Source organism: Ambystoma mexicanum, chromosome 10, assembly GCF_040938575.1.
Source record: "Ambystoma mexicanum isolate Mex_15411 chromosome 10, UKY_AmexF1_1, whole genome shotgun sequence".
Taxonomy (NCBI): domain Eukaryota; kingdom Metazoa; phylum Chordata; class Amphibia; order Caudata; family Ambystomatidae; genus Ambystoma; species Ambystoma mexicanum.
This window is the reverse complement of record NC_090932.1, coordinates 1,102,074,828-1,102,090,882: the sequence shown is the minus strand read 5'-3', so window position 1 is coordinate 1,102,090,882 and position 16,055 is coordinate 1,102,074,828. Positions and strand designations below refer to the sequence as shown.

The window sequence follows — 16,055 nt, the reverse complement described above, 5'->3', positions numbered from 1 at the left end:
TCCCCCTGTATTTATACACATTTTTATGTTTTGAGGAAAGTTTGTCCAGAACGCTGAAAGGGACAAAGCAAATAGTCAGCTTGTGGTTGTAGTAAAAACAGAGAAGCGTTACCGGCCTTTCACAAGAGCTGTTGAAGAGGCAACCATTGGGAAAGCGAGGACATGGTACCCCACTAGATGTACTCCTGACTTGGGTTGAACAACCAAATGTCCATGAAGTTTCCTGAAACACGGTCTGCAACCAGAGCCTTGGAAGGTAGCTAGGCGATGAAAATAAAAACAAAAACACATGGCAACCTTAGACCACCCCCTCAAACTGACCCATGAAGAGCTGGCCTTGATGAATGAAGCAGGAGCGAGGGGGCACAATGTTGACACTTTACACCAGACACAGATGCTGCAGTGTAGGTGATGCCCTTGGGACGAGCTACAGGAAGATTGAACGGATAAGAAGCAACTGCAGAGGTCCGAGACTCAATTGCTTTCTCCACCATGTGGCATTATAGAGCAGAACGCAACATTTGGAGTGGCAGAATACAGCAGGCAGTGGCTCTCACTGAGGAATGTGAGGATTCTCAGTCCTGCAGCTTGGTGGTGCGGTAGCACCAGAAGGATGCAGGGGGTACACATTCAAGCTACTAGCCAGCGATAAAGTCACCTGACACCTCAAATCTATATATACACACACAGCACACAATTGCTTACTCGCCCAAAGTCAAATACCACTAGCCAATTGTGGCTAGTGGCAAGTGCACATTTTGCACTCTGTTGTAGAGGATCATGAATCGACTGTGCATGCCTTTAGTAGACTTAAATGACAGCAGCACAGTCTCCACCAGAGTCCTCGTGATGTCTTGGTCTCTTAGCTCCCTCAGGATCAGGTCCAGTTGTCAAGGGAAGAAGTGGCTTGGGATCCACAGAACTGTGGGGGTCTCAAAATGGGACACAAACGAGAAGACTTTTCAATTAAATAAAATGAATTAGAGTACATTCACCATCTTTTGTGTGTCCCTTGTTGTTGAAAGGGCATTATATAAACGTAATTTGTTTTGAGAAATGATTAGTGGCCAATGTTTTGAGCCCTGAAAAAGCATTCCACTCATAATTAATGAGATCAGGGCACAGTCTAACAAAATGGTATCCTTATCCATGCATTAAACACTACCTACCAGGCAGAGTAGCAAAACCTTCTGGAAAAATGCACACTTTTGCTACAATACAAGCCTTTAATTGGCAGAGTGAAAAGATCAATAGGGTGGAGAAAGAAAAACACTTACCTTCTTCCTGCTTCAGCTCAGGCCCTTTTGCCACAAACGTCTGCAAGAGCCCGTTCTGTTTCAAAACTGAGATCTAGTGAGACACAAGGAAGTCAGTTGGTCTAGATGGCACTGTCCATTTGCTTATTTATACTTGGTACACAAACAAGCTACCTGCTTTCTAGCTCAATAGGAACAAACTTCAAAGTGGCAAGGTGACTAAATGTGAGCAGACATTTTTATAAATATCCCCATTATGTCATGTTGGTTTGATTGCAGTTAAATAGAAATTACCATGGCATCAACTGGGTAGCAGTCGGTACATGGATCTACATTGCAACAGCTTCTAGATGGGTGCTAAGTGTTGTAATTGTACTGGGATTTGTGTTGGAACCGTGCATCACAAGCCTATAACAGGTTGGCCCTGTTCACTTCACCACATTTAGTGTCAAAAACATCACACTTCCATAGTCTTCATTTAAACAGACATTAGCAAAAAGACAAGCAAGTGGTGTCACGCATGCTAGCTAGGAAGAAATCCTAATTTCCAATCACTCCCCCTCCCTCTCCTCTCCAAGAACATGACACTAGCTCCCTTTAAATACATCAATCCCCTTCAAGACCCTGTGCCACAACTGAATACATGAAAACGTATTTTAAACTGTTTACACTACACCTCAGAAAGCCCCTTCAGTTCATTTTAACGATCATATAATGTGTGTCTGTCTCAGTTCCCCTCGGAGGAACACAATCTGGACTTCAGAGACAAAAACTAGAAGCAATTAAAGTAGCTAAAAAAAGGAAGAGGACAACGATGGAAAACAAAAAGAACATAAGACTTCTGAATTAAAAAAATAAACAAGACGGGGGGGGTGCTAGAGAGCCCAGCCAAGATGGCCGCGAGCCTGTGAGCTCCCACACACCTGAACAGATCTGGTAACCATATGTGGTTCCCCTGACTAAACCTAATTATCTAAGGCAGTGCCGTGCAGGGCATGCTACCAGCAACTGCAGGGCGAAATCCTGAAGAAATTGGGTCACGGGAAAGTTTACATCCCGGAAATACGCAGAGGCCTGGCAACACGTTAGCTCAAAGTGAGGGAGGAGGAGCTGCCCTGAGCGTGAAACCCCGGCTCTCCCTGTCCTGAAGCCAAGAGGAACTGCTGCGGGTACTGGGACCTGTGCAGGGCGACACAGAGTGGAGACTCCAGTCACCACCAGACAAACCCTAGCGGAGGACGAGGCATTGGGATCCCAATAGTGGATGTGGGCCAAATGTGGAGGCATCGGGATCCCGAAAGTGGATGTGGAAAGCGCTGAGTGACCCGGTGGATCATGGTGTGTCCCACATAGAGGGAGTCGGCCCGACCACTGGCAACATCCTAGGCATTGGTGACCTGCCTACGTAGGACTGCTGAGAGGACAACGCCACCAGGGGAGCAAGTACAGCTGCGGGGTGTAAGGGCGGGCCGACTGGTGAAGGCACAGAGTGAGCAGCTCCTTGCTGCGGTGTGCACCCATGACCGGTGGCCGAGTGGGGTGGCCGTGGAGGCCTTGATCACTCCGGTTGCGCTACCGAGCCGGGGGAGGGAGGGCCCCTCTACCTTCAGCCTCTATCCGGCGCTTGGAGGGACCTGCAGCGGAGGCAGGGAGCCTGTCCACCATTGGGTCAGCAGATTTTTGCTGTTGCATCGGGGGAATCGGGTCTCCTCCCAGCGGCTGCGCTTGAATTGCCCACATCAGATTTGGAAGAAGGTTTGGGCGGCTGTACCAACACGGATGCTCCCAGGGCCCATAACGGACCACATTGCCACAAGTAAGCCTGGGGGAAGAGGACGGGGACGCCCGGTCGCCGCACTGCCACCACTGGCGACACTGGCCTTTTAACACTGAAAAGCACTACACTGGGGGTGCTACACATGTGACAAACAAAGCCAACCTTGACTCCAGTCCCACTTGGGGGCCAGAGCAGACAGGGCACACAAAGGTGCCATAGGAGCCCGGACAGGCAGAAGCAAGGAAGCTGTGCTAAACCCATCCCAGAGCTCATTGCACTGGCGGGTGGCTCAGATACAATGCATACTGCACGCATACAGGGTGGGACAGAACCTGCTAAGAGGGAGCATCATATGGTCATCCCTTCCCAGGGGCTACGTTCCGATCCCATAGTATTTGGGAGAGTCAAGGCGGGATTGCGATCACCCAGAAACACCAGTCGTCAGGATTGACAAGTGTCAACACTGCATACAAAGCTGCCCAGAGATAAGACTCACCAGGAGGTCGGCGGGCGAAGATACACTCGAAGACAACTGCGCACAAGGTGCACGATACAAATCCATCATTGTGGGAGCCGAAAAACCCACAAAGGGTCCCCACTACTGCGGCATGGAATGAGACACAGTGACTGTAGGTGGGGAAGGAGAGCAAGACCTAGTGATTCTACAAGGCTCCCACAATTCGTATTGTCTGCGTCAGAGGCCACCTACCAGTACTAGGTATCTGTATAGTCAAGACATCAGGGAGACTCTAGCTCAACCCCAAATAGAGTCCACAGGGAGAACGTTGGAGCGGAAAAACTGCCAGAGAAGCGGTAAAAGTAAACACCATACCGATTACCACCGTAGGACTGCGTTATATGTGTGGTGCCTCTGCCTTTATTAGATACTTCCCCGATAAGAATCATTGGATCTGGAATGAAGGCGCCATAGACACTTCCCCTAGCGGCACACAAGAACTACACAAAAAGGGACATGCCGGGTTAAAGCGCCCATAGACACTGTGTGTCCATGTCGTACAGACCCTAGAATAGCGGAAATGTCCAAATCCAGCAAGTGGGGCAAACAGCAATCCAAAGTGAACCAACAAATCGATGGAGGATTTTCTGGAGGCACGATCCCAAGCAATGTCCCGAGAACCAGCGTATGCGTTTCAAGACATAAAGAAGATGCTCACTCAGTTGCAAACCAGCATACAATCTCTGGACGGGAAACTGGATACTCTCACCGGGAAAGTCCATCACATGCAGGTCCGCGTGGATAAACATGGCGAGAGATTGGATGAAGTGGAGGGAAGAGTGTCCAGGGTGGACGAATCCGCTACGGTGGCCAGAGAAATGACACTGGTGAAACGGGCATTGAAAGAAGTAACCGACAAACAGGATGACCTGGAGTCCAGATCATGTAGGAACAACCTGAGAATAGTGGGTATCCCAGAATCGGTGGAGCAGAGAAACATGGAACCCCTCGTGAAGGTGATAATGCGGGTAGCACTGGGGCCTGAGGAGTTCTCAGTGATGTGTATAGTTGAAAGCACATTGGATATTTAGTGGGAAGAAGCTGATACCGGGAGCTCCACCTCGCCCGATCATAGCACGCATATTGAATTACCACGACAGGGACGTTGCCCTCTGCAAAGCCAGAGAAAAGGGGACAGTAACCTACAAAGGAGACACAATGAAGCGCTTTACAGACTTTTCTGATAAAGTGCAAGCCTGCAGGAGGACATGCACAGAAGTTAAGAAACAGTTGCGAGACAGGGGCATTCGCTATGCCATGTTCCCGGCTGAGCTGCGTGTTGAACACAAAGGACGGGCACTCTTCTTTCACACTTGCCTTTCTGGAATGCAACCAAGGAACCCTCGGCTGCAAGGGAGCAACAGGTGATGCTGCACCCGATAAAGCATATACTTTAATAATGCATGGCACTGAAGTTTGACTGGGACCAGATCCTGAGCCAGGATACTGACAAATTTGGGTTGTTGGTGGGGGTGAGCGGTACGGGCACTCGGTACAAGCAATACACCACACAATATGTTGGGAGGAGTTGGCACAGTATAATCGGGGGTACGGAGAAGGGTCGGGCTATCTGACAGGTCAGTTGCTTACGGAAGCATGTGTTCTCCCGATGATCAATGGCACCACTTAGCTTTATTACCTGGAACGGCAGGGGGCTAAACTGCCTGTCTAAGAGCCAAAAGGTCTTGCTAAATATGCAACACCATCAGGTGGGGATTGCCTTTTTACAGGAGAACCATTTAACATCAGAGATTGAATCCAAATTCTGGAGAGAAGTTGGTGCTGTCACAGATACTTCCCACAATACTCCTCGTATGCAAGGGGCATATGTACTCTCATACACAGCTCTGTGGGGTTTCGTCAGACCAAATCCATCAAAGACCAAGAGGGAAGGGCGCTTGTGGTGCAGGGAATTATTCAAGGGAAAACCTACATGTTAGTTAATTATTATGACCTACATGTTAGGAAATTATTAGTTAATTCCAACCAATACCTGGCAACTCTCGCTCACTGCATTGACATTTTCTGCTCAAATTTCCAGTGCTACGCTGATGACCACTCATTTTCCGGCTGCCCTCGGCCACCTCCTCTCCCTCTCTCATCTTTGACTGCCTAACTGCCATTGAAAATTGGTGTGCCGCCAATGATCTTTGTCTGAATGCCAGCAAGACGGAGATCCTCCTCATCCGCACACCATCTCCATCCTTTTCCCTCACTCTCTGGCCGGCCTCCCTTGGCCCTCCTCCTACCCCTACCTGCGAGGCTAAGAACCTTGGCGTCATCTTTGACTCCACACTGTCCTTCTCGGCCCATATCTCTGATGTCTCTAAAAAGTCAAACCTCCGACTGCACCTCCTCAGAGGTATTCTGCCTTTCCTCTCCTTCCCCCAGAAGCTCATGGTATCCCAAGCTCTGGTTCTCTCTAGCTTGGACTATTGCAACAGCTTCTTTCTAAATCTACCTGCCTCTACTCTCCGCCCTCTACAACTTATCCAGAACAGGACTGTGAGACTTGTCCTTGGCCTCAAGCCCTGGGATCGTATCTCTCCAGCTTTGAAATCTCTCCATTGGCTCCCAGTGGATGCAAGGATTAAATTCAAAACCCTCTGCATTGTCCACAAGGCTTTCTGGGGCCTGGGTCCAAAATACCTTCAGCTATCCCTCCGCAAATACCTCCCCTCTTGAGCTCTTCGCTCCTCTACCTCTAGCTCCCTCAGGGTCAGTTGTTTTTCAAAGAAACGAGCTGGGGGTAGATCTCCATCTTCGGCTGGGGCCTCCCTCTGGAACACTGCCACTTTAAAACTTGAGGAGAACCATCTATGGTTCCGGAAGCACCTCAAAACCTTCCTCTTTGCTTCTGCCTTCGCTCCCCTTCTCCCCTGCTGATATGCTCTCTTGGCACTGTGCACCTGGCCACCCTCTGTCCCCTGGGCCCAGGTACCTGCTCACCCTGCCACCTTCCTGCACTGCCTCCTGGCCACCCCTTGCACTGGGGACTGCATCTGTACCCATACAGCCCCCCCCCATTTTTCTTCTTTTTCTGCACTTATTCAGACTTGCCCAGTCTGCTGCCTTAAACACAGCACTTGCCACTTGCTGGCTGCACTACCACAGTTTGCCTCAATTTTCTATTTATTTTATTTATCTGCGCTCCTCAGCTTCTGCACTTTCCACTCTCCCCCTTCCATGCACTTTTTCCCTTTTCCCTTTCCCATGCTCTTGCGCGTTCTCAATGTCACTGGGCCTAGTAAGATCATTTTTATGTTGTGCTGTGTTCTCCCTTGCCTAGTCGCGCTCTGAAACACTTGTGTACGAGCGCGATACAAATAAAATATCATATCATATCATAAACCAGGATACGACGACTCGCTGAATTGAATAGAACAGCAGCTGGGGAAATTGCCTGATGGGGAGATCCTCTTGGCTTGCAATTTCAATGCAGTGATGGACCCCGCACGTGACCAGAAAGGGGAGGCCCAACGTCCAGGGAGTAGGGGGACAAGCAAGCTGCAGGGCATGAGCCTTGTATGGGAAATAGAAGATGTCTAGAGAATTAGAAATCAGGATACACTGCAATACGCACCCCATAACTCAGCGTTGCAGTTAATTTCTTTTTGATATCACAATCACTCCTGGGGCAGGTTAGAGAGATAGAAATCCTTGCCTGCACGCTCTCGGATCATGCTCTCATGCAGTTGACTGTTGAATTGTCAGGACGTGAAAAAGAGAGACCTCCCTAGAGATTCAAAAATGAAGGGGTCACGGACACAGTGTTTCGCAAGGGGTTGACGGTGGCCATAGATCCTTTCTTTGAGATCAAGGAGGCATCAGTGGAGTCTGGGGGGAAAGCTTTAAATGCGTAATCAGAGGGGAATGCATATCCAGGGAATCAGGGATTATAAGGCAAATTAGAAGGGAACTAGCCGACAAGGAAAGTACTATTTGAGCAAATGCAGGCGGCCGCCCCAACCCCGTCAAACATAGAACAAGCGGGGATTCTGCAGCAGCTTCACGAATTCCGGGAGCTGGCACAAAGAGAAGCCAAGTACATATAGGGTAGGTCAGCAATCCGTCAGTATGAGGAGGGACAGACCCCGGGCCGAACGTTAGGAAGAGCGAACAAGATGGATAACCTCAGGGGCAAATTCCCAGCGATAGCGGATGAACAAGGGGTGGATCAATTTGAGGATAAGGAGATAGGTCCAGCAATTCTTTCGGTTCTATAAGCAACTATATTCCTCCCATAATCAGGCTTCCCAGGCAGAAATAGATTTGTACCTGGATCAAGTGGGCTCACACTAGTGTACGGGTGAACAGAGGGAGTGGCCGGACTGCCCACTGGCGGAAGTGTTGGGAGCAATCAAATCCTTGCCATCCAGGAAATCCCTGGGACCAGACGGGCTCATGTCTGAATTTTACAAACAATATGCTGATAAACTTGCCCCCTATCTGCTGCAGATTTATCAGCTTGGTGGTGGACAGTTGCCAGAATCCCTGAGGGAAGCAGTAGTGGTAGTGCTGCTGCAGCTGGATTAACCGGGTAATGATTGCTCCTCTTACGGCCCTATCTCACTCATCAACCTTGACAACAAAATCTTAGCCATGGTTCTGGCGTCATGTGCATCACCTTTAATGCCAGCAATAGTGAGGGCGGATCAAGATAGTCTCATTCCCGGGGCGTTCCACTTCGTTTGGACTCAGAAGGATGTTTGGGCTGATAGCGGCAGTACCGCAGGACGACTGTGGTGGCAGCACTGCTCGACGCCACCAAGGCGTTCGACTCAGTCGAATGGCCGTTCCTGTTTTCTGTGCTGTGCCGCATGGGAATGGGGGAGCAGTTTAACGCCTTGGTGTCATTACTATATAGATGTCTGGTTGCCAAAGTAAGGGTAAATGGCCAAGTGACATTGACTATAGCGCTGGAGTTGGGAACGCGCCAGGAGTGCCCCCTCTCTCCCCTATTGTTCGCTCTGGCGATAGAGCCACTAGCGGAAAGAATAAGAGATATGCATATACACTGAGGAGTCCAACTGCATACCCACTGAGTGGTGATATCACTGTACGCAGACGATATGGTATTGTTTATCCAAGACCCCAGCACTTATCTGGACCCGGTCATGCAGGAAGTTCAAAGATTTGGGGATCTATCAGGGCTGAGGGTGAACACTAGCAAGTCAGTTCTGTTCCCACTAAACAAGGTGGAGCAATATCAGGACGGGTGGGGGTTCCAATGGCACATGGTCCAGACCCGCTTTCTAGGGATTAACATTGCAAGGGACAGCAGGGTTGTGTACAATAGCAATTACATAAGAGTGCTGGAATAGGCAAAGGGGGTCATGTCCAGATGGAAGACCCTCCTTCTTAACCTATACGGCAGGATATCTGTGATTTAAATGACACTGCCCCCCCAAGTTTCTGTATGTCTTCTTAATAACACCCCTATAGCGGTACTGAGGGAATATTTTCACGAATTGAAATCGGCAGTATTACAGTGCCTATGGGCGGGCAAACAGGCAAGAGTCTCCTGGGACAAACAAACAGCCCCTATACGGGAGGGTGGCCTAGCGTTGCCAGAGTTTGAAACGTACTATAATGTGGCGCAAGCAGGGTTTCTCCTCTATTGGTTCAGGGTGCAGGGAGATAGACAGCACGTGGAGGTAGAAAGGGCAATTGTAGCACCGGCCCCGTTAAGGTCTGTAATTCTAATGGCACCAGGCAGAACCCACCGGGTACGCAATATGGTAGATCTAACCACAGGCCCTGTATTCGCATAGAACATAAGACCAGGGGGGAGGTTCTCTATTCTCCCAGGCTCCCGGTAATACATATCCCTGAGGCCCCGTCACCAGTGAGGTGGGGTTTGTGTCCTCGATGAAGACTGGGGGTGACGCACTTTGGGGAGCTTTTCACCAACGGGACGTTTATAACTTTGGATCTGTTGAAGGAAAAGGGGGAATTATCTGCGTTGGATAAGTTCTTATACTACAGGCTGAAGGTGACCTTACAACAGCCGTTTCCCACTTTCCCCGGGCAACGACAAGTTGCTGGCACACTAGAGAGGCTAATCCAGGGGAGTCTTGGCAGTAGAGTGACATCAGGACTATATTCAATGACCCTCAACTCTAGGAAAGAAGCAACAACCTCTCCCGGAGAGACATATGAACAGGCCCTTGGACGGGAGGTTTCGGAAGAAGTGTGGAGGTATTGCTGCAAGATGACTAGAAAAGGGGCCATTAACACAAGATTCAAAATTAATCCACTTCAAATATTTACACCAACATTATTACACACTGGCCTAACTGAAACAGTTCTTCCCGGATGCCTTGGGTAGATGTACCAGATGTGACAGTGAGCCGGCAGATTTCCTCCATGTGGCCAGGAGTTGCTCTACCATTCGGCAATTCTGGGAACGGGTATTTTAAATAATCAGCGGTATCACAGGGCAGGAGGCAGAGCTAGATCCACTGATGGCCCTGCTGGGTTACACTAAATCGATACCGAAACACACTAGAAAACTGGTGGGGCTGCTCCTGATACTGGCTAAATGAAGGGTGGCAATGCTGTGGGGGATGGGGGGTGGGAGGGGTATCAGAGCCTGTGGATAGTTCCGTAGAAAGAACAAGTTACTTCTTACCTTGTAACGTTCTTTCGATAGGATGTTCCTCAGACATATTCCTCATCTTAGATATCTCTTTCCAGCTTTGCTGGCCTCGGAAATTTTTTCTCTCTAGAGGGCGCTGCGCGTCGACGTCCGCCGAGTCGACGTCATCCTGCCTATAAAGGCCGCGCGCAGCGTCCGTTGCTCAGTTACGTTTTGTAGCCCACAATAATCCTTTCTGGACTAGACTAATCACCCTGAAGGAGCGTAAACTGCAACAACAAGGGAGGTAGTACTGCGGGGATGGATGGGAGGGTCGATAAGGAATACCTCGGAGGAACATCCCATCGAAAGAACGTTACAAGGTAAGAAGTAACTTGTTCTTCGAAGGGATTGTGTCCTCCGACATATTCCTTATCTTAGATAGGCTCCCATAGCAGTATTCTATTATTGGAGGTGGGAGTACTGACTTCATGCTTCCTCTTATTGATGAATAGAGTGCAATACTGCCCTTCCAAACCTAGTTTCCTGACTGGAGGAGGAATCCAAGTTGTAAAACCGTGTAAAGGTATGGACGAACGACCATGTGGCAGCCGCACATATGTCTCGAACCGGCACTCCTCTTTTGAGGTCCGATGAAGCTGCGATACCTCTTGTCGAATGAGCCCTAAGATTTTGAGGGGGCTCTTTTCCTGCCAGTTTATAACATTCCAAAATGGCTAAAATAATCCATCTGGAAATGGTCTGCTTAGTTATCGGTAGCCCCAGCTTGTGACCTGCGTAGCCTACAAACAGCTGGTCTGCTTGTCTTATTCTAGCCAGTCTACTAATGTAAAAACTTAAAACCCTTCTTGGGTCCAGCCTGTGTAACCTCTCTTCCTGTTTCCCCGGATGGGAAGGAGGATAGAAAGATGCAAGGGTAATCTTCTGTGTGATATGAAATTCAGAAACCACCTTTGGGAGGAAATTAGGCTTCACTTGCAGAACAACTTTGTCTTTGTGAAAGATTGTATGAGGGGGTTTGCAAGAAAGAGCTTCCCCTTCTAGCAGATGTAAGTGCTACTAATAAAACAGTCTTAAGGGTAAGAAACCTTAACGAACAAGAGTGGAGTGGTTCGAAAGGTGTGCCCATCAGGAAAGTTAGGACTACATTTAAATCCCATAGGGGAACCTGGAATGGTCTTGGGGGATAAACGTTAGTTAACCCCTTTAGAAACTGTATTACCAAGGGTAACTTGAAATAGGATGGTTCTTCCGCAGTGGGCTTAAAGATGGATAGCGCTGCGAGATAGCCCTTGATGGTGCCAACTTGAAGGCCTGAATTCGCTAAATAAAGTAGGAAGGACAAAACCATTGGTGTACCACATGAAAAGGGATCGGTATTCTTTTCCCTACACCAGCTGCAAAATCTGTTCCAACGGCAGCGGTATAAAGATTTTGTTGCTGGCCTTCTTGCCGAAAGCAACACCTCCATAACGTCATCAGGGAGGTCCCAATCCTTGTACCTTAGCCTTTCAGAAGCCAAGCGTGAAGGTTGAGGGTTTTGATGTCTGGATGGAGAACCTGACCTCCCTTCTGTGAGAGCAGATTCTCTGAGTGGAAGTCGAATTCGAGGGCAGATGGACAAGTCTAGAAGGTCCGGGTACCACGTTCTCCTGGCCCAATCCGGGGCAATTAGGATCATGGTTTTCTGGAATCTTCTCGACCTCCTGATCATTTGAGGAATGACAGGGACTGGTGGAAACGCGTACAGGAGTGGAAACTCCCGGTCCACTATGAACGAGTCTCCCAGAGCTCCTCTCGGGGGAAATTCCCTTGAACAGAACAGATCACACTTTCTGTTGACACTGGTGGCGAACAGATCCACCTGAGGGGTTCCCCAAAGGGCGAAGATCTCTTGAAGGACTTCCTGAGCTAGTTCCCACTCGTGGGAGACTGTGCTCTGCCTGCTCAGAGCGTCCGCTGTCAAGTTCTTCTCTCTGGCTAGGTGAACTGCCGATAGAGAGATTCCTTCTTGGATTGCCCAAAACCAGAGCTGCATCGCCTCTCTGCACAGTGGTAGTGATCCTACGCCTCCTCTTTTGTTGAGGTAATGCATGGCCACTGTGTTATCCGTCATTATCAGGACATTCTTTCCTTGTACAGATGGCAGAAAAGCCTTCAGCGCAAGTCTGATGGCCCTCAGCTCTAACAGGTTGATATGTAGTCTGGACTCCGATGGAGACCAATGACCACTGATCGTCAAGTCGTTGGCGTGGGCTCCCCACCCCGTAAGTGAGGCATCCGTGACTACTGTTATCTCCGGCCAAGGTTGCCAAAACTGCTCTCCTTTCAGAATGTTCTCCTGACAGGCCCACCACTGAAGGTCTCGAGCCACCCTGTCGGGAACCTGAAGATCTGTCATTCTCCCTGAGAATTGTGACCACTGAGTTCTCAGTGCCCACTGGAGGGATCTCATTCTCAGGCGAGCCTCTGGCACTAGGAAAATGCAGGATGCCATGAGGCCTAGCAACCTCAAAAAGTCGAAGGCTGGGAGACGTTGGGCATTTTGAAACTTGGTGACCATCTGTAGAATATCTTGAGCCCTCACCGCTGGTGGCGAGGCTTTTCCCAGGGAAGTGTCCAGGATCGCTCCGATGAACTGGAGTCTCTGCGATGGTATAATTTGTGACTTCTTTAAATTGAGGGAGAAGCCCAGTCTGTGAAGGGAGTGTCAAACATAATCTAGCTGGATCTGAGCTTGTTCCGAAGATACAGCTCTGATCAACCAATCGTCCAGGTAGGGGTAGACGTGAATCCCTTCCCTCCTTAGACTTGCAGCCACTACCGACATTAAGTTGGTGAAGACCCTCGGGGCGGAGGTCAGCCCAAATGGCAGAACTTGAAATTGATAATGAGAGTTGCCAATTGCGAACCTCAGGTATTTCCTGTGTTTGAGATGGATTGGCACATGGAAATAAGCGTCCTGAATGTCCAGAGATACCAACCAGTCCTGGAACTGAAGGGCCTGAAGGATCTGAGAGAGAGTTACCATCTTGAATTTGTCTTTCCTGAGGAATTTGTTCAATTCCCGCAAGTCCAAGATGGGTCTCAGTCCTCCATCTTTCTTTGGTATGAGAAAGTAAGGGGAGTACCAGCCCTTGTTCCTCTCCGCTACAGGTACCGGTTCTGTGGCACCTTTCTCTAGCAGGTCTAAAATTTCCTGCAAGAGGAGCGGATCTGGAGCTTTTTGAGAGCTGATCCCCGGTGGATGACTCTGAGGTATGCGTAGGAGAGGCAGGCAGTAACCTTGTGCAACTGTCTCCAATGCCCAAGCATCTGACGTGATAGCCTGCCATTCCGCCAGATGTTGAGTTAACCTGCCTCCTACAGGTGTCTTGTGAGGGAAGTCCTCAGAGTGGTTTAGGGGCGGCTGATGCAGATGCCGATGGTAAAGAGGCACCTGCTGTTGCTGCGGCTTTTGAATATCTACCCTGTCCACCTCGGGTAGTTCTTCTTTGTCCCCTTTGAGCCGGTCGTCCTCTACCTCTTCCGAATGCGGAGTAGAAGCGAAAAGACTTGCCTCTCGCAGAGGTTCCTGTGGGACGAAAAGGTGTCTTGACGGATTGCAGCGCCTAGGGATTTTGCTGCTGCCTTTGATGTTTGCAGTTTTTCTAAACTGTCATCCGCCTTTTTCCCAAACAAAGAAGAGCCATCAAATGGCATGTTCAAGAGCCTGGCTTGCACATCTGGCGCAAAACCAGACTTTCTCAACCAAGCAAATCTCCTGGTTGTTGTACTTGCTGCCATTGCTCGGCTGATACTGTCAGCCGAGTCAATGCCCGTCTGGAGAGGTTCGCACATAGCGTCTTTACCGTCCCTTAAGATATTTAGGAACGCCTCCCTTTCTTCTCCCTCTGGGATGCAGTCGGCCGCTGTAGAAGCACACTCCCAAAGTGTATGGCTAAATCTAGCAAGGGTGCAAGTAGCATTAATAGATTTTAACGCCATGCTACATGCCGAAAAGACTTTCTTAGCCATAGCATTGTATTTCTTATCGTGCCTGTCCTGTGGGACGGTAGGGTAAGCAGTCTTGATGTCAGTGGAAGATGCTGCCTGTACCACCAGACTTTCTGGGCATGGGTGTTTGGACAAAAACTCAGGGTCTGCAGAAGATACCCTGTATTTAGCAGACAGTTTTTTATTTACTGCCGGGACGACATCTGGGGTTTCCCAGTTCGTCATTATTTTTCTTTGAAGAGCTTTATGAAAAGGTACTACAGGATCCTCCTGTGGACCTTTATCAAGAATATCCGTGAGGTCATCCTGTTGGAAAGCCGGTGAAGGAGTTGTCCACCCCATAAATTCTGTAATCCTGGCCATTAAGGCTCTATAAGGGGTTTCAGCATTCTCCCTCGGGTCTGGCCTAGCGAACTCCACCTCTGGGGAAGTGTCTAAACCACTTGCCTCATGTAAGGAATCATGGAGTTCCTTTAATCTGCGTTCCTCTGAGGATAACTCCTCTTGAACTGGGGTTGCAGATCCCTGCAACTCAAATGGCTCTTCTTGATCAGGCAGTTCTCCCTCTTCCATAATTGAAGACGTTGTTCTCAATTGGTCTGAGCTCACAAAGGGTGTGAAACCCATCTCCAAGGCAGAGGGTGCCAAACTTGTCGTAATCGGCCTCGAAACGTCGATGTCGTCAACGCCGAAATCGAAGGCTTCGAAAATGGCGTCGAAAACAAAGTTGGAGGCCTCAAGGTCTTCCATAGAATCGGAATTCTGCTCTAGGATATCGACAATCTCGACGACATCGAAGACCTGGGAATAGCCACTGGGTGCGCCGCAACCGCGACTTTCCTTGGCGTCGACGCCGGTGTTGAGGATGGTGTCGAGTCGACAGACCCGTGTGTCGAAGGTCCCTTTGAAGAAGGATTCGAGGTCTTTGCTTTACTCGAGGGTTCGTGACGCGCTCGAGAAGCTTCCTTCGCCGGGTCCGGCGACTCGCGGCATTTTGGACCTTTGGGTCTTTCGACCAGAGCATCGCTCTCGGCAGTCTTCGAGGGGGTCGAGGCCGCTTTCTCGAAGACGCTCATCATATTTTTTCAGAATTCCTCCCATTCAGCCCGGGAACTATGCTTCGTGGGGCAAGGGATTCTCTTAGGTGAAACAGAGGAAGAGGAGGACGAAGAAGGGGATCTTCGGCGTCTCCTTTTCGAGTGCTTCGATCTCGAAGAGTGATGGGACCCGCTTCGAGACCTGGAGCGCGAATGGTGACGAGGAGACGAATGTCTCGACTTTGTCGAGGAAGAAGAAGCTTTAGAAGTCTTACCTTTTTCCAGCTTCCCCCTACGCTCCTTCAGGGCTTTAGCTGTCATGGACATACAGTCCTCACACTCCGAACAATGGTGTTCAGCTCCCAAACACCACAGACAGACCCTGTGAGGGTCCGTTAGCGACATCTTTTTTCCACAGTCTCTGCATTTTTTAAAGCCGGACCGAGGGGTCATCGGTTCAGACGAGGAAGCCATCGAGTATGGATCGAATATCTCGAGGAAAATGGAATATATCTACGAAACTGAGCAACAATATTCCGAGGCACTGAGTAAGCGCGGACAAACGGAACTGAGCAATAGACGCTGCGTGCAGCCTTTATAGGCAGGATGACGTTGACGTCGATACGGCAGCTGTCGAGGGACATCGACTCGGCGGACGTCGACGCGCAGCGCCCTCTAGAGAGAAAAAATTTCCGAGGCCAGCAAAGCTGGAAAGAGATATCTAAAATAAGGAATACGTCAGAGGACACAATCCCTTTGAAGCAGATATTTTATATTGTAATGATATGGAAAGGCGGATGGGGTTCCATGACCCGTAATCAATATTGTGATAGACGCATTTAGGACGCCTATGCGCAATTCTTATTCTGAC

The 16,055-nt window shown here is 49.4% G+C and overlaps 1 protein-coding gene across 3 annotated transcripts in view; it reads right to left on the bottom strand.

Annotated features, from left to right (window-relative positions):
- ELMOD3 (ELMO domain containing 3) overlaps nucleotides 1-16,055 on the bottom strand; it is a 635,597-nt gene that overhangs the window by 440,006 nt on the left and 179,536 nt on the right. For all 3 annotated transcript variants that reach the window (XM_069618948.1, XM_069618949.1, XM_069618950.1), the window contains one exon: nucleotides 1,278-1,350. In XM_069618948.1, the coding sequence (XP_069475049.1) occupies nucleotides 1,278-1,350 (73 nt within the window). The remainder of the gene's footprint in view (nucleotides 1-1,277; nucleotides 1,351-16,055) is intronic.